A 25,972-nucleotide genomic window follows, 5' to 3' on the forward strand; every position below is an offset into this window, starting at 1 on the left:
GGCATGGACGTGTGTGATGTCCTTAGGTTAGTTAGGTTTAAGTAATTCTAAGTTCTAGGGGACTAATGACCACAGCAGTTGAGTCCCATAGTGCTCAGAGCCATTTGAACCATAGTCATTGCGATGTTTTGATTATTGGTAAATTAATGCAAGAAATTCTTAGTTCGTAGCGAAAAACAGGTGTCGCTATGAGTTTGTGATAGGTTGTGTTGCTGTGGATTAAATGTAGGTAATATATTGAATTATTCCTTAAACTTCGAAGGATACAGCTGTTTGCATCTAATATCGAGGAAATAGAATATATGTAAAGTGATCCATCAGGAACTCCTGTGTCAGTGAAAAAGCTAAAATATCGTAAATTCTTCGTATCTTATAAATGTTTAGAAATATCGAATAAAGATTTTGGCAAATGACAGTGCGCAAAGACGAGTGTTTTGCCTTGTGATTAATATGCGAAACTTACATATCTATCGCAATATTCAAAAGACTACAGATTTTTCAATCAAATAATGTAATTATTGAGCTTCACCGATAGCTGGTGAGACGAAAATAGCTGTGGGGTTTGTAACAATAAACTGATGAAGTTACGCGTTTATTTTTATAACGAGAATGAGCTGTTATGTAATCTATTGATCTGACTTGCAATAAGTTGTTAGTTTAATAATACACTATTTCAGGATTCTGTCGCAATATCAACTGCATTACAACGTTGATGTATATTTATAAACTCTGCTATGTTCTGAAAAAAGAAGCAGATTTTAACATAGCATCAAGAGAATTGCGTATTCGTCAGAGCTCGTCACAGTCCTTCATGAAGGCCTTCTAAACTACCTTCCTGGTATGGCTGACATCTCAAAGACCAGTCCTGCCATGTAACATTTGCAGTGGCTTCTTTTCAAAAAATTTGAACCGCAGTGAGCATAAATTTCTTCCTGTTTTTTGCCACATTGCTTTTAACCTAGGACCATATACTCTGCCGGATTTAAATGAGCATGATGTGGCGGAAGCCTAATTAAAGTATGCCCTTTACTGTTAGCCAGTCCATTGACCTGTTAGTGTCGAGTTTTGACTTGTACAAAACTAAAAGTTCCATTAACTTCGAATTATACACGCCCTGTTAAGCTTTCTCATGGAACATTCTTTGTACCCAGAGCGAAATATGTTTCCTTTCTTCCACTGCACTGTTGGAGCTAATTGCATCACAACATACTGGTATGGCGTTTTGTCCAGTACTACTGTCGAATTCCCAGGAATGTTTTGTGGCAGCACTTAGTATTCTCAGCCGATGAACGTGTTCTTGGACGACGCTTTTATCGCAAATCTCGTATTCAAATGTGCTACACCGTTATTACTAATGCCCTGCCAACAAAAAACAGTTGTTCACAATACCTGACGACTACAGAACATTTCATTGCGAGAAAATACGACTTTAGTACGAGAGCTGACAAACGATGATGCGTCTAATGTGTGTCGTCAGTGTTATTATTTACTCATGGTGTGGTAAACAGGGGGCACTTAATCAGCCAAACGGCGGCATGGTAGGGAGAGCCGCCTCGCCGTTGGTGTTACCTGGGCAACGGTGGCTCACTCCCTCCAGTCAGCAAAACACCAAAAGTCGCAAATAATTTTAAACGCACTATAGTGGTGCCCATTTCCAACATCGCTCCATGTTACACATTAACACCGTTTGTGAAGTGACTTGCCCTCTTTGTGTTTCATCTATAACTTAGGGGTAGCTGGCAGCCGATTGTGGCAACACTGTAGCGGCAAGTGACAGATGTCAGCTTTGAAGTAATTTTAAATGGAAAGTACACTCAGTACATCTTTCAGAGAGAACGTCTCTGGTTTTATGATTATGAAATGTTTTGTTAGAGTGTAGTCAGTTCTGATAACTTTTTTTCCTACACTTCCTTGATAGCTACTAGCGATGTCTTCAATGCTACAGCCATGACCAGGGCTTCTTTACGACCTCTGGTTCCGAGTTACATGTCGGATGAAAATGGCTGCTTCCTCAATAACACTCTGTTAGAAAAGATTTATAAGCTGACTGTGCGTCGTCTGCCACATTGTGTATGAGACACATGGTTGACATGTTTGATAATGGCACCTTGCAAAACTGAAGTTTTCTCCACATTCTCACTGCCTGCCACAACCCTCACCACTGCTTCATCCCCTCACTCACTCCCATCATACCCCATTCTGTTCCCCTCCACCACTCCGTCCCCTACCTACACAACCTCCCACTCCAACCCTCTCCATCGCTCTCTTCCCACAATGCCATCCCTTCCTCACAACCTTCCCTCCCTCACTCCCCATTCCACCAGTACCCCTTCACCCGTTCCCCCTCCCCCTTTTACCTGCTCTCTGCTCTGTCGCCCTTTGACCACTACCCACCCCATACCCTGCCCCCTTTGACCACTACCCACCCCATACCCTGCCCCCTTTGACCACTACCCACCCCATACCCTGCCCCCTTTGACCACTACCCACCCCATACCCTGCCCCCTTTGACCACTACCCACCCCATACCCTGGCCCCCTTTGACCACTACCCACCCCATACCCTGGCCCCCTTTGACCACTACCCACCCCATACCCTGGCCCCCTTTGACCACTACCCACCCCATACCCTGGCCCCCTTTGACCACTACCCACCCCATACCCTGGCCCCCTTTGACCACTACCCACCCCATACCCTGGCCCCCTTTGACCACTACCCACCCCATACCCTGGCCCCCTTTGACCACTACCCACCCCATACCCTGGCCCCCTTTGACCACTACCCACCCCATACCCTGGCCCCCTTTGACCACTACCCACCCCATACCCTGGCCCCCTTTGACCACTACCCACCCCATACCCTGGCCCCCTTTGACCACTACCCACCCCATACCCTGGCCCCCTTTGACCACTACCCACCCCATACCCTGGCCCCCTTTGACCACCACCCACCCCATACCCTGGCCCCCTTTGACCACTACCCACCCCATACCCTGGGACCCTTTGACCACTACCCACCCCATACCCTGGGCCCTTTGACCACTACCCACCCCAGTCCTGTGTCTCACCCACACCCGGTCCTTCTCCCCCACATGCTTAACCCCGAACCCGCCCATTTAATCCCATCACCTGCATCCCACGTCATTCCATCTAACCCAACCTTTCTGTCAGTTACCCCTATCTCATTCTCCTTCATCCTATCATTGTCCTCGCTCTACCTTTCTGGCAGTGTGAACACCTCTCCCCTATGCCATTGTCCCCATTCTTCCCCATCTGGCAGTGTCCGCCCCCCTCTCCCCGGCTGGCGCTGCGTGGCAGTGTCCGCCCCCCTCTCCCCGGCTGGCGCTGCGTGGCAGTGTCCGCCCCCCTCTCCCCGGCTGGCGCTGCGTGGCAGTGTCCGCCCCCCTCTCCCCGGCTGGCGCTGCGTGGCAGTGTCCGCCCCCCTCTCCCCGGCTGGCGCTGCGTGGCAGTGTCCGCCCCCCTCTCCCCGGCTGGCGCTGCGTGGCAGTGTCCGCCCCCCTCTCCCCGGCTGGCGCTGCGTGGCAGTGTCCGCCCCCCTCTCCCCGACTGTCGAAAACCCCTCCCCACCAATCCCAATCCCCATCCACCGTAAACACCCCCTCCATCATACCCCTCCTCTCCTCTCGTTCTACCCCATGCTTGTCTCATACCACACCAGCTCCCACCCCACTCCTCCCCTCCCTTCCTACCCCCTCCCCTTCTGCATCTACCACCCCTCCCTTCCTACCCCCTGCCCTCCTGTACCTACCACTTCTACTCTCCCTGCGCTTTTACCCCTAACCCTCCCGCTCCACCTCCCCTATTTCCCCCTCCACTCCTTCCCCCTAACTCTCCTCAGCCCTCCTTTCCTTTGCCCTCCTTTACCACTTCCCTCTCCGCACCTCTATGCCTATTCCCTTCTTTTCTTCTCTCCTCCCTCCTCTCTCCTCCCTCCAACCCCAACCTCTCCTCCTTTTCTTCCCCTTCCCTCCTCCTCTTCATCATCCCTCACCTCTTCTCCCTCCCTCCCTCTCCTCCTCTTCACCCTCCATCACACGCCCTACACACTACCTACACCCCACCCCTGCCTCTACCCCACCTGCATCCCTCCCTCCCCCACCCACTCCGCCATCCACACTCCCCCACCCTCTCCCCCCTTCCTCCATGCCGCCCCCTCGCCCCTCTCTGCGGGCCCCCTCGCCCCTCTCTGCGGGCCCCCTCGCCCCTCTCTGCGGGCCCCCTCGCCCCTCTCTGCGGGCCCCCTCGCCCCTCTCTGCGGGCCCCCTCGCCCCTCTCTGCGGGCCCCCTCGCCCCTCTCTGCGGGCCCCCTCGCCCCTCTCTGCGGGCCCCCTCGCCCCTCTCTGCGGGCCCCCTCGCCCCTCTCTGCGGGCCCCCTCGCCCCTCTCTGCGGACCCCCTCGCCCCTCTCTGCGGGCCCCCTCGCCCCTCTCTGCGGGCCCCCTCGCCCCTCTCTGCGGGCCCCCTCGCCCCTCTCTGCGGGCCCCCTCGCCCCTCTCTGCGGGCCCCCTCGCCCCTCTCTGCGGGCCCCCTCGCCCCTCTCTGCGGGCCCCCTCGCCCCTCTCTGCGGGCCCCCTCGCCCCTCTCTGCGGGCCCCCTCGCCCCTCTCTGCGGGCCCCCTCGCCCCTCTCTGCGGGCCCCCTCGCCCCTCTCTGCGGGCCCCCTCGCCCCTCTCTGCGGGCCCCCTCGCCCCTCTCTGCGGGCCCCCTCGCCCCTCTCTGCGGGCCCCCTCGCCCCTCTCTGCGGGCCCCCTCGCCCCTCTCTGCGGGCCCCCTCGCCCCTCTCTGCGGGCCCCCTCGCCCCTCTCTGCGGGCCCCCTCGCCCCTCTCTGCGGGCCCCCTCGCCCCTCTCTGCGGGCCCCCTCGCCCCTCTCTGCGGGCCCCCTCGCCCCTCTCTGCGGGCCCCCTCGCCCCTCTCTGCGGGCCCCCTCGCCCCTCTCTGCGGGCCCCCTCGCCCCTCTCTGCGGGCCCCCTCGCCCCTCTCTGCGGGCCCCCTCGCCCCTCTCTGCGGGCCCCCTCGCCCCTCTCTGCGGGCCCCCTCGCCCCTCTCTGCGGGCCCCCTCGCCCCTCTCTGCGGGCCCCCTCGCCCCTCTCTGCGGGCCCCCTCGCCCCTCTCCAGCCTTTCCCCTCTCCACCCCACCATCTCTCCCTTTCTCGCCCCTCTGATCTCGGCTCCCCCCCGCCCCTCTGCTGTCGGCTCCCCCCGCCCCTCTACCCCAACCAACTCTCCCTTCTATACTCGTCCGCCTCTACCTCCTTTTCTCTCTTCCTCGCCCCTGCTTCCTCCAGCGTTCCCTCCACCTGCCACCCCCTCCCTCAACGTGCCCGTTTCACCTGTCTCCTTTCTCCGCCATTCTCTCCAGCTGCCTCCTCTTCAACCCTCCCTCCACCCACCGCCTCCCCTCGTCACCCCCACCTTTATCTCCCTGAACTCACCTTCTCATCCACCCACCTGACCACCCACCCCCGCTCGCAACTGCCTGCCCCCTCTCCACCTGGCTACTTACCAAATGTGCCATTATTAGCTGTGTAGTCCCTCTGGATTCTGCATCTACTTCAGTGTTGATCTTCAGGTGAGGAAGGCATGCGGATTTTACTGAGCACTGTTGCCTGTTGTGACAATGTGGTGGATGTTGGTTCATCCTTGCACATTGTCTCTCTGCCCGACAGTGTTTTTTGTATTGTAGTCATCAGTATTGCCCAAAGAGTAGGGATCCATGATATTTCAGACAGTGATGTTGATGTTTGGTTTGTGGGGCACTCAACTGCACAGTTATCAGCATCTGTACAAATTCCCAATCTTTACACAGCCCAGTCTCACGACTTTCCTAAATGATGATGAAATGATGAGGCCAGCACATACACCCAGCCCCAACTCGGCTGGGAATCGATCCCAGGTCCCTGTAATTCAGTGGCAGTATTGCTAGCCACTAGACCATGAGCTATAGGCAATTCTGGCTGTGATGTGATTGAAGAGGAGGTCTGTGGTGTCTCCTGAGGTTGTTGCTTCATGTTGTAAAAATTGGGGAGATGTGCACAGAATGCAAGCTATCACAGGCTATGATTGTGACTGATTGCCGAGAGTGCCATTGCAGTGCATGTTGAAGTAGCATATCTTGGCAGCATGCTGAGAACCATGTCAGTGATTACAGCAACTGTGGAAAACGTAGACGTGATTAGTGTGACTAGTTACATCTACATCTACATAACTACTCTGCAATTCGCATTTAAGTGCTTGGCAGAGGGTTCATCGAACCACAATCATACTATCCCTCTACTATTCCACTCCCGAACAGCGAGCGGGAAAAACGAATACCTAAACCTTTCTGTTCAAGCTCTGATTTCTCTTATTTTATTTTGATGATCATTCCTACCTATGTAGGTTGGGCTCAACAAAATATTTTCGCATTCAGAAGAGAAAGTTTGTGACTGAAATTTCGTAAAAAGGTCTCGCCGCGACGAAAAACGTCTATGCTGTAATGACTTCCATCCCAACTCGTGTATCATATCCGCCACACTCTCTCCCCTATAACGTGATAATACAAAACGAGCGGCCATTTTTTGCACCCTTTCGATGTCCTCCGTCAATCCCACCTGGTAAGGATCCCACACCGCGCAGCAATATTCTAACAGAGGACGAACGAGTATAGTGTAAGCTGTCTCTTTAGTGGACTTGTTGCATCTGCTAAGTGTCCTGCCAATGAAACGCAACCTTTGGCTCGCCTTCCCGACAATATTATCTATGTGGTCCTTCCAACTGAAGTTGTTCGTAATTTTAACACCCAGGTTCTTAGTTGAATTGACAGCCTTGAGAATTGTACTATTTATCGAGTAATCGAATTCCAACGGATTTCTTTTGGAACTCATGTGGATCATCTCACACTTTTCGTTATTTAGCGTCAACTGCCACCTGACACACCATACAGCAATCTTTTCTAAATCGCTTTGCAACTGATACTGGTCTTCGGATGACCTTACTAGACGGTAAATTACTAGTGAAGCTGGAAATGACGGCAGTAGTATGGCATGCATAAGGAATAAGAGTACTTCATTGGCAGAGCATCATTTATACTCGGGTGAGTCGTGTGAAGAGGTGTCTGATGCGATTATGGCCATAGGATAGGAATTAAGACTTTGATCCACAGTGTCAAGAGTGTCCTAAGAATACCAAATTTCATGTGTTGCATCTCACCAAGGGGACCTCAATGCTGATGGCCTTTACTAAACAACTGCGAGCTGCAGCATTTACGGTTGTCAGTGCTAACAGACAACAACACTGTGTGAAATAGCTGTAGAAATCAGTGTGAGACATACGACAAATGTATCTGTTAGGACAGTGCAGGAAATGAGTTGCTGATGACAGCCACGATACCTTTGCTAACATATCACCTGCAGCGCCTCTCCTGGACTGACGACCATATTGGTTGGACCCTAAATGACTGGATAACGAAGGCCAGGTCATATGAGTCCCAGTTTCAGTTGGTAATAGCTGATGGTGCGGATCAAGTGTGGCACAGATCCCATGAAGCCATGGATCCAAGTTGCCTACAAGGCACTGTGCAAACTGGCGGTAACTCAATAAAGGTGTGGGCTGTGCTTACATGAAATGGACTGGGTCATCTGATCGAACTGAACCGATAATTGACTGGAAATGATGACATTCATATACTTGGAGACTATATGCAGCCATTCATGGACTTCATGTTCCAAAACAATGGAATTCTTATGGATGACACTGGACCACATTTGTTTGTGATGGGTTTGAACAATATTCTGGACGGTTGAAATGAATGATTCGGCTACTCAGATCACCTAGCGTGAATCCCACCATACACGTGAGACATAAGCGAGAGGTCAGTTTGTGAACGAAATCCTCCACTGGCAACACTTCCGAAATTGCTATAGAAGCAGCACGACTCATTATTTCTGCAGTTGACTTCCAGCGACCTGAGGCATATCACATTAACTGGATTATACCAGGAAACAAGAGATCCGACATAATATTAGGTGATATCTCATGACATTTGTCACCTCAGTGTATGATGATGCTGTATTTCCTCTCTGATGGCCAGTACAGAATTCTCGCCATTGTACAATGTCTGATCTGCAGTCTGTTGCCTTCTTATAGTTCTTCCCCACATCACTGTGTGGGGCTATAAATATAAGGTATGTTGGGGAGATGACTGGTGTTTGTGACAGTAGCAGTGTCTGTAGGAGACAGCAGTGGAGTATCTTTGTTTGGGTTCCCGTTTCTGATGATGTAGTTGTTTGATTTGATGATGCAAATTAATTGTGGACCATTGTCAGGTATATTGTCTGCCACTAAAATCCATATTCAATTACAGCTGTCCGTAGTTCCTAACATTGTGTACAGTACTCTTTGTGTAGAAATGGAGTAGTTCAGACAAGAAGAGTCTCATTGTAATGCAGAACTTGACACGGAGAAGAGAATTTCACAAAGAACTGAAGAAAACGAATAGACAAGGGAAAATAAACATTTTTATGTGGTCCATTATTTGTTGCCGTCCCATATGTTGCATAGCAGTAACATAAATTATTACATTTTAGTTCAGCTGCTTCACCCCGAGCAAATGAATGTAACAGCATTTATTATCAACTTAGGGAAAAAGGATTTGTGCAGTATGTAACTTCCAGTTTTCGTCCTTCACTGGTGTTGAATTAAGATTTCCAGGATTTTCAGCAAGCTGAATGTGTCTGACTGGGCAATGTTTCATTGACATACCAAATCCACAAGGTGCCGCTGATGCACTGACCTGTCACAGGAGTTAATACTCTCTTTATACATAACCCCTACTTCCACCACTCGTCCCATTGTGGTCCAGTCAGCAGTATTCCATTATTCCGTCTGCCACAAAGTCATTTGCCTCCCTGGCCCCGCCATGGGAGGAGTGTCTGGCTAAGGATGGCATTGAAGCTTAATGGCCCCGGTACCTTGTATGTACAAGAGTTGATGAGGAATTTTTCATGTCCATGAACCCTCAGTTTTTTGTGAAGCATTTGGAGGACAAATTTGGGGAGGTGGAAGGCTTGTCCAAAATGCTCTCTAGGTTAGTTTTGATAAAAACAGCATCCTCTGCCCAGTCACGGGCATTACTCGCTTGTGGCAAGTTGTGGGATGTTTCTTTTACCATCACGCCTCATAAGAGCTTAAATATGGTTCAGAGTATTGTATTCCACAGGGACCTTCATTTGCAGTCTGACAACGAGCTGTGCCCAAGTTTCAAGCAGCGAGGTGTTCATTTCATCTGGCGCATCCATTGGGGTCCAAGGGATAACCAAGTTGTGACCATTGCCTTCATCTTGGTCTTCGAGGGTGACACGATTCCCAAAAATGTCAAGGTGATGGTGTACTGCTGTGGCGTCAAGCCATATACCCCTTCCCTGATGCGGTGCTTTCAGTTCTTTAAGTTCAGTCATATGTCTTCCTGCCCCACCGGTCGAGATTTTGGACATCCATCATTCCCACCTTCCATCTGTGGCAACTGCGGAGAGTGTCATTCACCTTGCTTGCCAGACTGTGGGATTTTACAAAAAGAGAAGAAAATCATGAAACATAAGACCCTAGACCAACCGACCTACCTACACTGAGGCTAAGAGTAAATTTGAGCACCTACATCCTGTGGCTATGACCACCTCATATGCCACCGCTATGAGGACAGTTATTGCCCCCATCAGTTCCCCGAATTCCTGCCCCCTCGATGGCGGGGGCCACTTCCCTCCCTCTTGCTCCCACACCACCTTCTTAGGAAGCAACACTCCTCAACCATTGGGAGTTTGTCCCCACTTCTGAGCCAGAGAAGCGAAAGTGTTTATCGGGTCCTCTCGCTAGGAAGGGGTCTCTTCCTAGGTTTCTGCCAGCGGCTGAAGAGCCCAAAAGCAGCTGGTCATAGGGCTCTGCACTCATCCTCAGTCCCAGAGACTGATTTAGTGAAGTCCTCTGAGCTAGGGAAACCCAAGGAACAGCACAAAAAACGAAAAAGCAGACCCCTAAAAACAAGGAATTTGCAGTGACATCCACACCATGGCTACCTACAAGCTCTGCGTCTGAGGATGGCGTGGAGATTCTGATGTTCACTTAGAATCTGGATATCGCCAGAACCTCAGACACAAGATTGCTCAGGAAAAAAGTCGGTGACAGCAGGAGACCCTGAGACATAAACTGCCTAATTGAATGCTTCATGCATTCCCAGTCTCATCCTCCATTGGAATTGGGGCGGTTTTTTCCGCCTGGCTGAGCTATGGTAACTGTTCAAACTTAACATGTGCTTTCTGCGTTGCCCTCCAGGAAACCTGGTTTCTGGCAATGTGGGCCCTTGCCCTCTGCTTCAAAGAACTAGCCCCCAGCCTTTCACACCCGCAAACTGCAGATGGAAAGGAAAGTCCTCAGGGAGCTCCTCGGCACACTTGCTCATTGTCCCAATGCAGTTCCTGGGCCGGATCGAATCCACAGTCAGATGATTTAACATCTCCTGTCTGACTTCAAGCGCCATCTCCTCGTCACCTTCAACCGGATCTGGTGCAATGACGTCTTTCGATCGCAATGGCAGGAGAGCACCATTGTTCCAGTGCTCAAACCCGGCAAAAACCCGCTCGATGTGGACAGCTATCGGCCTGTCAGCCTCACCAATGTTGTTTGTAAGCTGCTGGAACACAAGGTGTGTAGGCAATTGGGTTGGGTAGGGTCCTGGAGTCACGTGGCCAGCTGGCTCCATGTCAGTGGTTCCTGCCGGGGACACTATACTACTGATAATCTCGTGTCCCTCGAGTTTGCCACCCAAACAGCTTTTTCCAGATGCAAACACCTTGTTGTCATTATTTTTGGTCCAAGCAAAGTGTATGACACCACCTGGCAATATATCCTTGCCACACTACATGGGTGGGATCTCCGTGGCCCGCTCCTGGTTTTTATCCACAATTTCCTTTCACTCCATACTTTCCATGTCCAAGTTGGTGCCTCTGATAGTTCCCACCATATCCAGGAGAATGGAGTCCCACAGGGCTCTGGATTGAGTATATCACTATTTTCAGTGGACATTAATGGTCTATCAGTAGCTGTAGGGCTATCCATCTCACCCCTTCTGTGTGCAGATGACTTCTGCATTTCGTACTGCTCCACCAGCACTCATGCTGCTGAGCCGCATCTTCAGGGAGCCATCCACAAGGTGCAGTCATGAGGTCTCACCCACAGCTTCGTTTTCAGGCACTAAGTCGTGTGTCATTCCCCTCTGTCGGAGTAATACCATTAATCTGGAACCAGAATTTTACTTTCATGACACACTGTAGTGGAGACATATCGATTTATGGGACTGGTTTTCGGCAGCCGATTGGCTTTACTACCTCACCTTTGTGAGCTTAAGCGGAAGTGCTGGCAGCACCTCAATGCCCTCTGCTGCCTGAGCATCACCAACTGGGGCCACTGCACTCTACAGAGCTCTTCAATCCCACCTTGAGTATGGGAGTCTACATCTACATCGATGCTCTGCGTATCATATTCAGGTGCCTGGCAGAGGGTTCACCGAACCACCTTAACAATTCTCTATTATTGAAATCTCGTATAGCGCGCAGAAAGAATGAACACACATCTTTCCATACGAGCTCTGATTTCTGTTATTTTATCATGGTGATCAAAATGTTCAAATGTGTGTGAAATCCTATGGGACTTAACTGCTAAGGTCGTCAGTCCCTAAGCTTACACACCACTTAACCTAAATTATCCTAAGGACAAACACAAACACACCCATGTCCGAAAGAGGACTCGAACCTCCACCGGACCAGCCGCACAGTCCACGACTGCAGCACCTAAGACCACTTGGCTAATCCCGCATGGCGCTATCATGGTGTTCGTTCCTCTCTATGTAGTTCGGTGTCAGCAAAATATTTTCACATTCGGAGGAGAAAGTTGGTGATAAGAATTTCGTGAGGAGATTTTGTCACAACGAAAAACGCGTTTCTTTTAATTTTTTTCAGCCCAGATCCAGTATCATTTCTGTGACACTCTCTCCCCTATTTCGCGATAATACAAAATGTGCTGCCTTTCTTTGAACTTTTTCAATGTACTCCGTCAGTCCTATCTGGTAAGGATCCCACACAGCAGCAGCAGAGTTCTAAAAGAGGACGGACAAGCGTAGTGTAAGCAGTCTTCTTCGTAGGTCAGTTACATTTTCTCTAAGTGTCCTGCCAATAAAACGCCGTCTTTAGTTATCCTTCCCCACAACATTTTCTGTGTGTTTCTTCCAGTTTGTTGTTCGTAATGGTAATACCTAGGTATTCAGTTGAATTTATGGCTTTTAGTTTAGACTGATTTATCGTATAACCGAAGTTTACTGAGTTCCTTTTATCACTCATCTGAATGACCTCACACTTTTCGTTATTTATGGTCAACTGCCACTTTTTGCACCATTCAGATATCTTTTCTGAATCGTTTTGCAGTTTGTTTTGATCTTCTGATGAGTTTATTAGTCGCTACACGACAGCATCATCTGCAAACAACCTAATACGGCTTCTCAGATTGTCTCCCAAATAGTTTATATAGATAAGGAACACCAAAGGGCCTATAACACTACCTTGGAGAACGCCAGAAATCACTTCTGTTTTACTCGATGACTTTCTGTCAATTACCACAAACTGTGACTTCTCTGACAGGAAATCACAAATCCACTCACATAAATGAGACGATATTCCATAAGCACAAATTTCACTATGAGCCACTTGTGTGGTACAGTGTCAAAAGTGTTCTGGAAATCCAGAACTACAGAATCGATCTGAAGTCCCTTGTCAATAGCACTCAACACTTGCATGTGAGTAAAGAGCTAGTTGTGTTTCACAGGAACAAAGTTTTCTAAATGCATGTTGTCTGTGTGTCAATAGACAGTTTTCTTTGAGGTAATTCATAATGTTCGAACATATTCTATTATCTAAAATCCTCCTGCATATCTACATTAACGAAATGGGCCTGTAATTTAGTGGATTACTCATACCACCTTTCTTGAATATTGGTGTGACCTGTGCAACTTTCCAGTCTTTGGGCATGGATCTTTCGTCGAGCGAACGGTTGTATATGTTTAAGTATGGAGCTAATGCATCAGAATACTCCGAAAGGAAACTGATTAGTATTCAGTCTGGACCAGAAGACTTGCTTTTATTGAGTGATTTAAGTTCGTTTACTACTACTAGGATATTTGCTTCTATGTTATTCATGTTGGCAGCTGTTCTCGATTCGAATTCTGGAATATTTAATTCTTCTTTTGTGAAGGCATTTCAGAAGGCTGTGTTTAGTAACTCTGCTTTGGCAGCACTGTCTTCGATAGTATCTCCATTGCTGTTGCGCAGAGAAGGCATTGATAATTTCTTGCCACTAACATGCTTCACATATGATCAGAATCTCTTTGGATTTTCTGCCAGGTTTCGAGACAGTTTCATTGAGGAAACTGTTATAGGCATCTCGCATTGAAGTCTGTGCTAAATTTTGAGCTTCTGTTAAAGACCGCCAATCTTGAGGATTTTGCGCCTGTTTAAATTTGGCACGTTTGTTTCGTTGTTTCTGCAACAGTTTTCTAACCAGTTTTGTGTACCAAGGAGGATCAGCTCCGCCGTTTGTTAATTTATTTGGTACAAGTCTCTCAATTGCTGCCGATACTATTTCTTTGAATTTAAGCCACATGTGGTCTATACTTCTATTATTAATTTGGAATGAGTGGAGATTGTCTTTCAGGAAGATGTAAGGTGAATTATCTGCTTTTTTTGAGGAGGTATATTTTTCGCTTATTTTTCGAGGATTTGGGGATTACAATATTCAGTTTCGCTACAATAACTCCTTGTTCACTAATCCTTGAATCTGTTTCGATGCTCGGTATTAACTCTGGATTATTTTTTGCTAGGAGGTCAAGTGTGTTTTCACAACCATTTATTATCCGCATGAGCTCATGAACTAACTGCTCGAAATAATTTTCAGAGAATGCGTTTAGCACAATTTTGGATGATATTTTTTGCACGGAATTAAACATGTATTTTCGCCAACACATTGAGTGTAAATTAAAGTCACCGCCAACTATTATCATATGAGTTGGGTGCGTGTTTGAAATCAAATTGAAGTTTTCTGTGAACCTTTCAGCAAAGTGTCTCATCTGAATTGGGAGGTCGGTAAAATGATCTAATTATTATTTTATTTTAGTTGCCAACAATGACCTCTGCCTATACTAATTCACAGGAAGTATCTACTTCATTTTCGCAACAAGATAAACTACTACTGACAGAAACAAACATGCCACCGCCAACCGTGTTTAGCCTATCCTTTTGGAACACCGTTAGGTTCTTCACAGAAGTTTCAGCTGAGCTTATATCCGGCTTTAGCCAGCTTTCAGTGCCTATAACGATTTGAGCAACAGTGATTTCTATTAGCACTTGGAGCTCTGGTACTTTCCCAACACAGCTACAATAATTCACGTCTGTTATACCAATGATTCCTGTATCTATGTTCTTCTGTGTTCAGCCTGCAGCCTATGTGACTGAATCCCTTCTTGTGTTTTCCTGAGACCCTCTAACCTAAAAACCGCCCAGTCCACGCCACACAGCCCCTGCTACTTATGTAGCCGCCTACTGCGTATAGTGGACACCTAATGTATTCAGCGGAACTCGAAACCCAACTACCCTTTTGCGCAAGTCGAGGAAGCTACATCTGAGCCTCTGATTCAGACCCTCCACTTGACGCCCCCTGTGGGTTCGGGGGTTAGAATAGGCCCGAAGTATTCCTGCCTGTTGTAAGAGGCGACTAAAAGGAGTCTCAAACTTTTCGGCCTTATATGATGGTCCCCTGTTGGGTTTGACCTCCATCTCTCAAAATTTTCCGAAGAGCGAGCCGATTGAGGAAGGGCGCCTTACTTGGTGCATTGTGTCCATCTTGCGATCAGGCCTTTCGCCAGCTTATACACCGTTGAACTGCAGTCCTGTCCGCTCTCCATCTCTTGGGCATGACTCTTTTTCTGCGTGCAGATAACACCTTGCACTGTGAAGTGCCTCTTTCTGCACCGACGGCGACCATGGACCACATGTTACCTAACGTCCAGCATGGTAGCCAGTCCATTGTGGTGGGGCCGCCATGTACCCTGTTGGTTGTAGCCCCCTGACAACACAGGGATCGCTCTACTGATGCCTGGGCCACTAACTCCCCACATATGCCAAGGAGTAGATGCCTATCCTCCTGGGGTATCGGGACTCCCAGCAACGGCCATCCTGCCAGGTGGCTCTTGCCGTGGCTGGGTGGCGCCCGTGGGGAGGGCCCTTGGTCGGAGTAGGTGGCATCAGGGCGGATGACCCGCAATGAAGCGTGGTACATCGTCTCTCGCTCGTGGCCAGCCGCCAGCAGTCTCTAAGCTCAGTTTAATGCTCAGAAGTACGATCCGAAAACGTTCCCCTCCCTGGCCACACCGTGGGAGGAACGTAAGTCTCAGGATGGCAGTAGCAGTTATTCGCCCCGCTTCTTAGTTTGTACGAGGGTTGATGGGGAGTCTTTTCTCTCCATCAAAGCCTCAGTTCTTCGTCGAGCATTTAGAGGACAAGTTTGGGGAGGTGGGGGCTTGTCAAAAATGCGCTCTGGGTCAGTCCTGATACAAACGGCATCCTCTGCCCAGTCACGACAGTTACTCGCTTGTGACAAGTTGGGGGATGTTGCCGTTACGATCACACCCCATAAGAGTTTAAATATGGTCCAGGGAGTTATTTACCATAGGGATCTTCTTTTGCAGTCTGATAGAGAGCTGCGCGCCAATTTAGAGCGCCGAGGTGTACATTTCGTCCGGCGCGTTCATCGGGGTCTGAAGGAAAATCAGATTGCTACTGGTGCCTTCATCTTGGCCTTCGAAGGGGATACATTACTGGAAAAAATCAAGGTGATGGTCTACCGATGTGACATAAAGCCCTATATCCCTCCCCCGATGCGGTGCTTTAAGTGCTGGAAGCCCAGCCATATGTCTTCTCGCTGCACTTCCACCCTCACATGTCGAGATTGCGGACGCCCATCACATCCCAATACTCCATGTGCCCCGCCTCCCATCTGTGTCAACTGCAGGGAGCACCATTCACCTTGCTCGCCAGACTGCTGAATTTTCCAGAAAGAGCGTAAAATCATGGAATACAAGACCCTGGACCAACTAACCTATACTGAGGCCAAGAGGAAATACGACCGACTCAATCCTGTGAGAATGACATCTTCCTACGCTGCTGCTACAACACCTGTGCTAGCCCCGTCTGTTTCTCCAATTGTGGCCGGATCGACGAGTAGTAAAACTCCTGACCCCTCGCCAGTGGGGGGCTCTACCCACCGGGTTGCTCCTGCGCCACCTACCTCAGGAGCAACACCATCCCCCCCTTTGGGGACGTCCGTTCCCACTTCTAAGCCTAAGAGGTGTCCAACATCTTCGGCTTCTCACACTCGCAAGGGGTCCCTTGTGTCCCTCCCTTCCCAGGTTTCTGCCAGCGAGAAGCCTGACGACCGACAATGGCGTAAGTGCCAGCAAACAGCTGGTCGTAGGGCTTCACGATCCTCCTCCGTCCCGGTGACTGAATCGGTGAAGCCCTCCCAGCTGGTGCGACCCAAGGAACGGCGTGAGAAAGCCAAGAAGAGCTCTCAGCCCAAGGAACTCGCGGTGGCAGCCATCCCACCGCAACCTTCCAGCTCTGCGTCTGAGGATGCGGTGGAGATTCTGGCGTCCACTGAGGACCTCCATCTCGCTGGTCCATCAAACGCCATGGAAAGCACTATCACAGGTGCTAAATCAGAGGCAGCAGGTGACCCAGCGGCGTAATCTCCCTTCCCAGTCCCGTCAAGCCTTTCTCAGCCACGGACACCACCATCCTCCAGTGGAACTGCAGCAGTTTCTTCCACCATCTAGCTGAGCTCCGCCAACTTATCAGCCTTCACCCTTTCCTCTGCAGGAAACTTGGTTTCCGGCAATGCGAACCCCCACCCTCCGTGGCTATCGGGGTTATTATAAGAACCGGGCAGCTTATGAAAGGGTGTCTGGTGGCGTCCTGAACTCTCTTCACAGCGAGTCTGTACCTCTCCACACACCTTTAGAGGCTGCCGCTGTTCGGGTGAGGACGCCACAGGCTGTTACCGTCTGCAGTCTTTACCTTCCACCGGATGGTGATGTCGCGCAGCATGTCCTGGCTGCTCTGATAGCTCAATTGCCCCCACCTTTCCTGTTACTGGGCGACTTTAACGCACATAACCATCTGTGGGGTGGGCCAGTGGCAACAGGTCGAGGCGCCATCGTTGAGCATTTATTGGCGCAGCTTGATCTCTCGATCTTAAATGATGGTGCCTTCACACACTTCAGTGTGGCGCATGGCACATACTCCACCATTGACCTTTCCATCTGTAGCCCTAGCCTCTTACCGCCTGTCCAATGGAGAGTGCATGACGACCTGTGTGGTAGTGACCACTTTCTGATCTTTCTTTCACTGCCACAGCGTCAGTATTCTGGGCGCCCTAGCAGATGGGCTATGAATAAGGGTGACTGGGACTTGTTCTCCTCCACTGCTGCTATTGAGCCTCTCTCTAACGATGCTATTGATGCAATGGTTCAATCGGTCACCACCTGCATCGTTACTTCCGCCGAATCTGCCATTCCCCGTTCTTCTGGGTCCCTTCGGCGGCGGACTGTGCCTTGGTGGTCGCCTGAGATCGCTGAATCGACTAAAGCTCGCCGGCGGGCGCTCCAGCGTCACAAGCGACATCCCTCAATCGACCACCTTATCGCCTTCAAACGGCTGCGTGCGCGAGCCCGCTGCAGTATCCGCCAACGCAAGCAGGAGTGCTGGGAGCGGTATGTGTCCACCATTGGCCTCCATGTCACTCCATCGCAGGTCTGGCCCAAGATTCGCCGCCTCTATGGCTATCGGACCCCTGTCAGTGTCCCTGCGCTCTCACTGAATGGAGCAGTTTGTACTGTCTCTGACGTCATTGCAAACCGCTTGGCAGAGCACTTTGCTATGAATTCCACTTCTGCCACCTACCCCTTGGGATTCCGCTCCATTAAGGAGCGGATAGAACGTCGGAGTCTTTCTTTTCGCACTCACCATCCTGAATTGTACAATGTTCCATTCAGTGAGTGGGAATTTCGAAGTGCCCTCGCTGCTTGTCCTGATACCGTTCCTGGGCCAGATAGCATCCACTCTCAGATGCTGAAACATCTTTCAGTGTACTGCCAGCAACGCCTCCTCGATCTTTACAACTGCATTTGGGTCGAGGGTGAGTTTCCGTCGCAATGGTGGGAAAGTATTGTTGTCCCCATTCTGAAACCAGGGAAGAACCCTTTGGAGGTGGACAGCTACCGTCCCATTAGACTCACCAACGCTCTTTGCAAGTTGCTTGAACGGATGGTGTGCCGGCGCTTGAATTGGGTACTGGAGTCTCTAGGCCTTCTGGCTCCGTCTCAGGGTGGGTTCCGTAAAGGCCGCTCCGCCGCCGACAATCTGGTGAGCCTGGAGTCGGCCATCCGTACTGCCTTTGCCCGCCGTCAGCATCTCGTTGCTGTCTTCGAAATGCGGAAGGCGTATGATACGAGATGGCGTCATCACAGCCTTTCTACGCTTCATGGATGGGGTCTTCGGGGCCCTCTGCCGATCTATATCCGCAATTTTCTGTCGTATCGTACCTTCTGCGTGCACGTCGCTGCCTCATATAGTTCCTCCCAAGTCCAGGAGAACGGTGTGCCACAGGGTTCTGTTCTCAGTGTGTCTGTTTTTAATAGCTGTTAACGGGCTCGCTGCGGCCGTGGGAAATACTGTCACCGCTTCCCTGTATGCTGACGACTTCTGCCTTTACTACAGCTCTATTGGCATTGCAGCTGCTGAACGTCAGCTACAGAGCGCAATCCGCAAGGCACAGTCTTGGGCTGTAGCGCATGGTTTTCAGTTTTCCGCAGCCAAGACCTGCGTTATGCATTTCTGCCGGCGACGCACTGTTCACCTGGAGCTGCGGCTTTATCTTGACGGCGAGCTTCTTAAAGTGGTGGAGTCACATAGGTTTTTGGGGATGGTTTTTGATGCCCGGTTGACTTGGCTGCCTCATATTCGGCAGCTTAAACAGGCGTGTTGGCGGCATCTAAATGCTATGCGACGCCTGAGCCACACCAGGTGGGGCGCCAACTGATCTACTCTCCTGCTTTACCAGGCGTTAATCCAGTCCCGTCTGGACTACGGGAGTCTGGCTTATGGCTCAGCATCCCCATCTGCGTTGCTGGTGTCGGACCCAATCCTCCACAGCGGGATACGCCTTGCCACTGGTGCCTTCCGAACCAGCCCTGTGGACAGCATACTTGTGGAGGCAGGTGTCCCTCCACTGCGGTTACGACGCCAACAATTACTGGCTGCTTATGCTGCCCATATTTTTAGCTTGCCCGGGCATTCAAATTATCGTGTCCTCTTCCCGCAGTCAGTCGTTCATCTGCCAGAACGTCAGCCCCAGTTGGGTTGTCCGATTGCCGTACGTGTCAAACAGCTCCTTTCCTGGCTGGGGTGTTTCGCTGTTCCACCTCCTTTCCGGGCCCCTCTGCGTACACCCCCGTGGTGTGTGCCTCGCCCTTGCCTTCGGCTCGACTTGACACATGGCCCGAAGGACTCAGTCCCTCCGGAGGCCTTCCGACGCTGCTTTTATTCCATCCTGGCCACGTATCAGGGCTCTGGCGTTGTCTACACCGACGGTTCGATGGTTGCTGCTCTAGTCGGTTATGCACTAACTCTAGGGGACCATTCTGAACAACATTCATTGCCAGCTGGCTGCAGTGTTTACACTGCTGAGCTGGTCGCCATCTTTTGTGCCCTAGAGTATATCCGCTCCTGCTCAAGTGAGTCCTTCGTTATCTGTAGCGATTCCCTGAGCGGTTTACGAGCTCTCGACCAGTGTTTCCCTCGTTCTCGTCTGGTGATGGCTATCCGGGAGTCCCTGCATACTCTCGCCCGTAGCGGCAACTTCTGTGGTCTTTGTTTGGACCCCATTCCATGTTGGTATACCTGGCAATGAAACTGTCGACCACCTGGCGAAAGAGGCCACCAGTGCGCCATCTCTGGAGATTGGCCTCCTGGCGGCTGATTTGCGGGCAGTCTTACGCCGCAAAGAAATCCGTTGGAATTCGATTACTCGATAAATAGTACAATTCTCAAGGCTGTCAATTCAACTAAGTACCTGGGTGTTAAAATTACGAACAACTTCAGTTGGAAGGACCACATAGATAATATTGTCGGGAAGGCGAGCCAAAGGTTGCGTTTCATTGGCAGGACACTTAGAAGATGCAACAAGTCCACTAAAGAGACAGCTTACACTACACTCGTTCGTCCTCTGTTAGAATATTGCTGCGCGGTGTGGGATCCTTACCAGGTGGGATTGACGGAGGACATCGAGAGGGTGCAAAGAAGGGCAGCTCGTTTTGTATTATCGCGTTATAGGGGAGAGAGTGTGGCAGATATGATACACGAGTTGGGATGGAAGTCATTACAGCATAGACGTTTTTCGTCGCGGCGAGACCTTTTTACGAAATTTCAGTCACCAACTTTCTCTTCCGAATGCGAAAATATTTTGTTGAGCCCAACCTACATAGGTAGGAATGATCATCAAAATAAAATAAGAGAAATCAGAGCTCGAACAGAAAGGTTTAGGTGTTCGTTTTTCCCGCTCGCTGTTCGGGAGTGGAATAGTAGAGAGATTGTATGATTGTGGTTCGGTGAACCCTCTGCCAAGCACTTAAATGTGAATTGCAGAGTAGTCATGTAGATGTAGATGTAGATGCAAAGTTCTCTCGTTTTGGGATGCTGAATGGCGCGGTCTGACCACCCCTAACAAACTCCATGCCGTCAAGGACACGACGACTGTGTGGCGGTCATCCATGCGAGCCAACCACAGGGACTCAGTCGTTCTTTGTCGGCTCCGCATTGGCCACACCCGACTCACACACAGTTATTTTGTGTCTCGTGAGGATCCCCCTCTTTGTCGTTGCGGGGCGTCCTTGATGGTGGTCCATATTCTGTCGGAGTGCGCCCTTTTAACCGTGCTCAGGCAGACTTTTGCAATGCCTGACACGCTCTCTGCTCTTTTATCAGATGACTCTGCCATGGTGGACTTGGTTTTGTGTTTTATTCGGTCAAGGGGTTTTTATCCTTTAATCTGAGTTTTTTAGTGTTGATTCTGGCTTTTAGCCTCTGATTTTAAACTGAGTTTTTAAAATGTTCTTGGTGATTGGCTTTCCCTCTTTTTCTCTACGGTCGGCCAACCACCGTCACACTGTGTGTTTTAATTTGTTTTGTCTGGTCTGTCAGAGTATTTCATGGTCCTGTTTCGTCTGCTGTCTTTCCTGTTGTTAGTTTTTTTTTTATTCTCTTCGGGTGGTTTTAGTTTTTATGGAACAAGGGACTGATGACCATAGTAGTCTGGTCCCTTTAATCCCACAAACCAACCAACCAACCTCCACTTGACTCTGTACCAGAGGTCTGCAATTGGTCCTGTCGACTGTACTGCAAATGGTCAGCATTGCTTTCATCTTGCAAGCAAGATTGGCAGCCTTTACCACTTCTGTTAGCCGCTTGAAACCGGAGAGAATCTCTTGTGATCAAAAGTGACACACATCATTGGTACTGATGTGAGCAGCCACCTGCTGTTAGCTGCACCCTGTGATCTTCATAACATCTGGAAGTGCACATTGGTTTTCTTACCCTACTTGTCAGCCAAGTCCCTAAGGGGCCCATAATGCGCGTAATGTTGGAGCTCCCAACTACCAATAATCGCAACCTCTGCAATCGTCTGAATCTCGCAGGCTGAGTATTTTCCTCTGAAAAAGGACAGGCGATAGCATCTGGCTCCACGATAGTGTCAGCCACAGATAGCACCTAGAACCTACTTTTTAGACAAACTGGAGAGGCCTTACGAGTGGGTGTCTGGGAAGCCCATTGCTGCCTGATTCACCCAGGGGTGACCTCCCACTCGACCATATGGAGTCAGCTTCAGTGCAGGCAGTAACTGGGTTGGACACAGGTGAGGACTGATCAGAGGACTCTGACATGCTTGACATCCGTTGGATCCCCACGGCTGGCCCTCAACAGTGGTGCCCATCCACTGCAGCCTCAAGCTGTGTAACCGAAGCCATCACAGCCTGAAGCTGAGAGCAGAGTGTCACGACTCGGCTCGCATCTGCACCCAACAATCACAGTCCCTTTCCATAGTAAAGACCATGGAAACTAAACTGTGCAGATAAATGGACTATTGGCATATGCTGTGCAACTCGGCTGTAGACCCTGATGAAAATGCACGAACTGTGACTAGTAAAATGCAGATATTCGAAAATCTTGCTTTCGTATTTGGGCTTGATCCTGGTTGCAACGTAATCATATCGAAACTAAGGAACTAACAATGATAATGTATATGAATGGCCAAAGCAAACTTCAAAATGAATGTTCCTGATCGACTTTGTACAATAAATTTCTGAGAAGTGAAACTTCATTTCCGACTAAAAGGTAATGTTACTGTAAAATAAAAGCAAAAAGATACCAAAAGAAAAGCACCGCTGAAAGCACCACATTAAACAGTATCACTTCAATCCGGAACCGCCCTGCTGCATCAAATCCTTTCTCAGGCATCGATGTGTGTGATGTCCTTAGGTTAGTTATGTTTAAGTAGTTCTAAGTCCAAGGTGACTGAAGACCTCAGATGTTAAGTCCCATAGTCGAAGACGAAAAAGCATGAAATCCACTAGTATTACATGAATGAGCATGAAGAAAATAGGTTAACTTCTTATTTTAGCAGGCGACAACACAGTTATATACCACCAACGTCAATATTAGAACTTTCTTCTCGAGTAACCTTGACCTTGACGACCCATTATGCTCTCTTGACGATCTATGTGAATGCATTGTGGACTTTTTTCATGTTCCGTTCCATCTTGTTCTGTTCATCTATTGTGAATAGACGTTAATGCTGTGGGTCACTCCCAGACTTGTATGGTTACATTTTCAGCAGTTTCAGGTACAGAATCTGCATCTAGAAGCAATAGTGGTCTATTCTAAGTCACAAGATCAAATAATTTGATTTTCATTTGTGTGCTATGAGAAAGATTCTTTTTTCAGTTTAGATTGTTATTGTCCTATGTTTTAGATTGTTACTGTCCTATGGTATGGAGGCAGCTGTTGGACCATTATCAAAGCTGATGCACTGTTAAGAGGTTTTGTCTGTTGAAATCTCGAAGGGTAGTTAGTTTCCAACAGGGGAACCTAAAACCACTGCATAGACGTGTTCTCATTCGTTTCTTCTTTGGCTTCGCTGATTTTCATTGGTTTGAATTGAACTGCTCAAAAACGTTTGCAGTACCTGCGTACATGTCGAGGGTTAGATAGAAGGGGAGCAGGGAATGAAATTGTAAAGCTTATGAAACTAAAAATTTGTTACTCTGAAATGGAAACCAAAAAATTACCAAAATAAGTACATACTGTAGGAAAGTGCTCATGTTTACACATCTGTGAGACTAAAATTTGGTGCTGGGTAAAATTTAATAACATGTTGCTCCACCCTTTGTACCATAATATTCTTAAATCCTCCTTAGCCTGATGTCCACTACATATTTGAGACTTTGCTGCTCAGATCTTCATGGTCTTCAGTGGCAGCCCTCCTAAAGTCATCGTTGATGGCAGCCCTTTTAATGCCATTCAGTGTATGAGAAAGGTATCTGCAACTATTAACTGCAAGTTTCAGTTGGTCCCAAATGCGCTCAGTCAGGTGCATATCAGCAGATACCACAGATCATTCCAACTGGTTGATTCCTGCTTCCCATAAGAATATAATCATGGAGTGTGTTCATGCATTGTCATCTCAAACTGTGAATTCATTGCAGAAATGATGTCTGTAGAGCTGGACAATAGGTTGAAGAATCCACTCCAGATAATAACAGCTCTGAAATTACCCTCGATAGCAATGTAAAGCGCCTAACATCATATCTAACACCAACCCAAAACGTGGACTGGTCCACCTCCATACTGAACCCATCAGCCTGCAGGTCTAGGACAATCCATTTGTGTCTGCTTCCATACTGCTATTCAGTGATCATCAGGTGTCAGACAAATCCTTCACTCGAAATTATTGATACAGGTTCCCCTCTTCATCTTGGCACACCAAAGTGTTGGCGATTTTCTGCAGTTGTTTGTAATCAATGTCTAGATCCTAAGTTGACAGTGTGCAGGCAGTTGCATACTGTCTGCGTCGACAAAGCCTCCAAAATGGGTGTGTGCACTTCTAGTGTATTCTTGGGGCATGTAAAAGCCATATTTTGTTGTTAGTTGTTATCAGTGTTCTTACCTTGAGGTGCAACATCCTGTGTTAACAACGCTCAACCCTTGTTGCTATCTGGTGACAATGCACATACACTTCCATCTTGAAACGACCCTCTGGGGCATTTTTACAGTCTGAATGATGTACGCAATCACCACAATCACCATTGGTGATGGGTTGAGGGGGGGGGGGGAGAGAGAGAGAGAGAGAGAGAGAGAGCGCACTTTTCTGATCGCCACTGAGAATGCATGTTTACTTTTACCTCCTTGACACTTGTGGTTGTAGGCAATTCCTTGTGGACTGAAGATTATCAAAGAAGAGGTTTTCAATTGAAGAAACAAGCTGTGGAAGCCATGGGGTGGTGCAAAACTTTATTTTTGGCAGTTAACATACATTTCTGCACGACCTCCTGAAAAAGATCAGTGTGCTAGAGTTCCAAGTGGTTGCTGCTTGGACTTGTTGCCGTTTTTATGCGAAATGTTTTATTTTAGATGTCAACTTCTGTTATGTCACTGTAACCGTTCATGTTTGAATTACCAAATACCCTCGGAAAAAGTACAGTATTTAGTTGGAAAAAAAGGTTCTCCGCCTCAGTAAAAAAGGCGCAAGTATTGATGTATAGTGAAATACACATACCTTTCTTTATAATTTGTCATAACATTGTTTCAATCTCTCAAAGAAAACACACTGTTAGAGTTGTCATGACTTTGGTGATCTGCATTGAGATAAGTATATCTGAGGATGTGTGATGGTTTCTGACACTCTCGTCATCCTCAAAGTGTGTTCCCTGTATAGAGAATCTTTAAACGGCCCAAAGAGATGGAAGTCCATGGGTTCCAGGCCGGGACTGTAGGATGTATGAGGTAGTGCTGTCTAGCTCAATTTGGCCAAGTGTTCTCGGGTTCTAGGACTTGCGTGTTGGCGTGAAAGGCTGTGTTGGAGCAAGAATCTGCTGGATTGTCCGATCAAACACGTCGGAAGCAGTTCTTGACTTTATTCAGAATCTTCACGTATTCCTCATTCTTAAAATAGGCTGGGGCAAGCTGAGTAATAAGTCCAGACAACACATTCTGAGATACTTCACCATCAGGAGAGAAATAAAATTAGAGATGGTATAACCAAGAGATGTCCGCACACAAACTACTACAGCCTCCAAAATCATATCAAGTGGAATGTTTGCTGTAGACAGAATCCAGAACATATGCACAAACTTCGCCAAGTATGGTTGACTCTCTTTGGCATCACATCCACGAGAATGACGCCATCACAATCCCAGAAGACTTTTCCCACAGAGGTGGTTGTCTTGAGTTTCTTCTTTCGTAGTGAATGTGGATGATGACACTCCGTGGGATGTCCTTTTTGTTTCTGGCGCAAGGTGGTGCATCGAGCTTTCGTCCCCCATAACGATCCGTAACAGAAAGACCTCACTATCAGTCTCAAAACGCTCCAACAATTCAGATGAAATGGCCTTTCTTTGAATCGTGTGATCTGCTGTGAGCATTAGTGAAACCCATCGTGAGCAACTCTGATTATCCGAGAGTCTCGATCATTGCGACACACTTCCAATGCTGACCGACAACTCTAGAGCCAATTGTCAACTTTTGATAACGCTGGTCGACATGAATAATAGCA

The 25,972-nt window shown here is 48.9% G+C and overlaps 3 protein-coding genes across 9 annotated transcripts in view; 1 reads left to right on the forward strand and 2 right to left on the reverse strand.

Annotated features, from left to right (window-relative positions):
* LOC126266816 (uncharacterized) overlaps nucleotides 1-25,972 on the forward strand; it is a 342,237-nt gene that overhangs the window by 13,070 nt on the left and 303,195 nt on the right. The gene's annotated exons all lie outside the window — the stretch shown is intronic.
* LOC126270851 (keratin, type II cytoskeletal I-like) lies at nucleotides 2,483-2,989 on the reverse strand. Its single transcript, XM_049974108.1, has one exon. The coding sequence runs from the start codon at nucleotides 2,987-2,989 to the stop codon at nucleotides 2,483-2,485; it is 507 nt and encodes a 168-aa protein (XP_049830065.1).
* LOC126271008 (spidroin-2-like) lies at nucleotides 4,067-5,158 on the reverse strand. The gene has a single exon (XM_049974121.1). The coding sequence runs from the start codon at nucleotides 5,156-5,158 to the stop codon at nucleotides 4,067-4,069; it is 1,092 nt and encodes a 363-aa protein (XP_049830078.1).

This window comes from Schistocerca gregaria, chromosome 1 (assembly GCF_023897955.1).
Source record: "Schistocerca gregaria isolate iqSchGreg1 chromosome 1, iqSchGreg1.2, whole genome shotgun sequence".
NCBI classification, from domain to species: domain Eukaryota; kingdom Metazoa; phylum Arthropoda; class Insecta; order Orthoptera; family Acrididae; genus Schistocerca; species Schistocerca gregaria.

Bases quoted from the DNA above. Each gene is read 5' to 3' on its own strand.
- LOC126270851 (XM_049974108.1), bottom strand. From the start codon at position 2,989: ATGGGGTGGGTAGTGGTCAAAGGGGGCCAGGGTATGGGGTGGGTGGTG.
- LOC126271008 (XM_049974121.1), bottom strand. From the start codon at position 5,158: ATGGTGGGGTGGAGAGGGGAAAGGCTGGAGAGGGGCGAGGGGGCCCGC.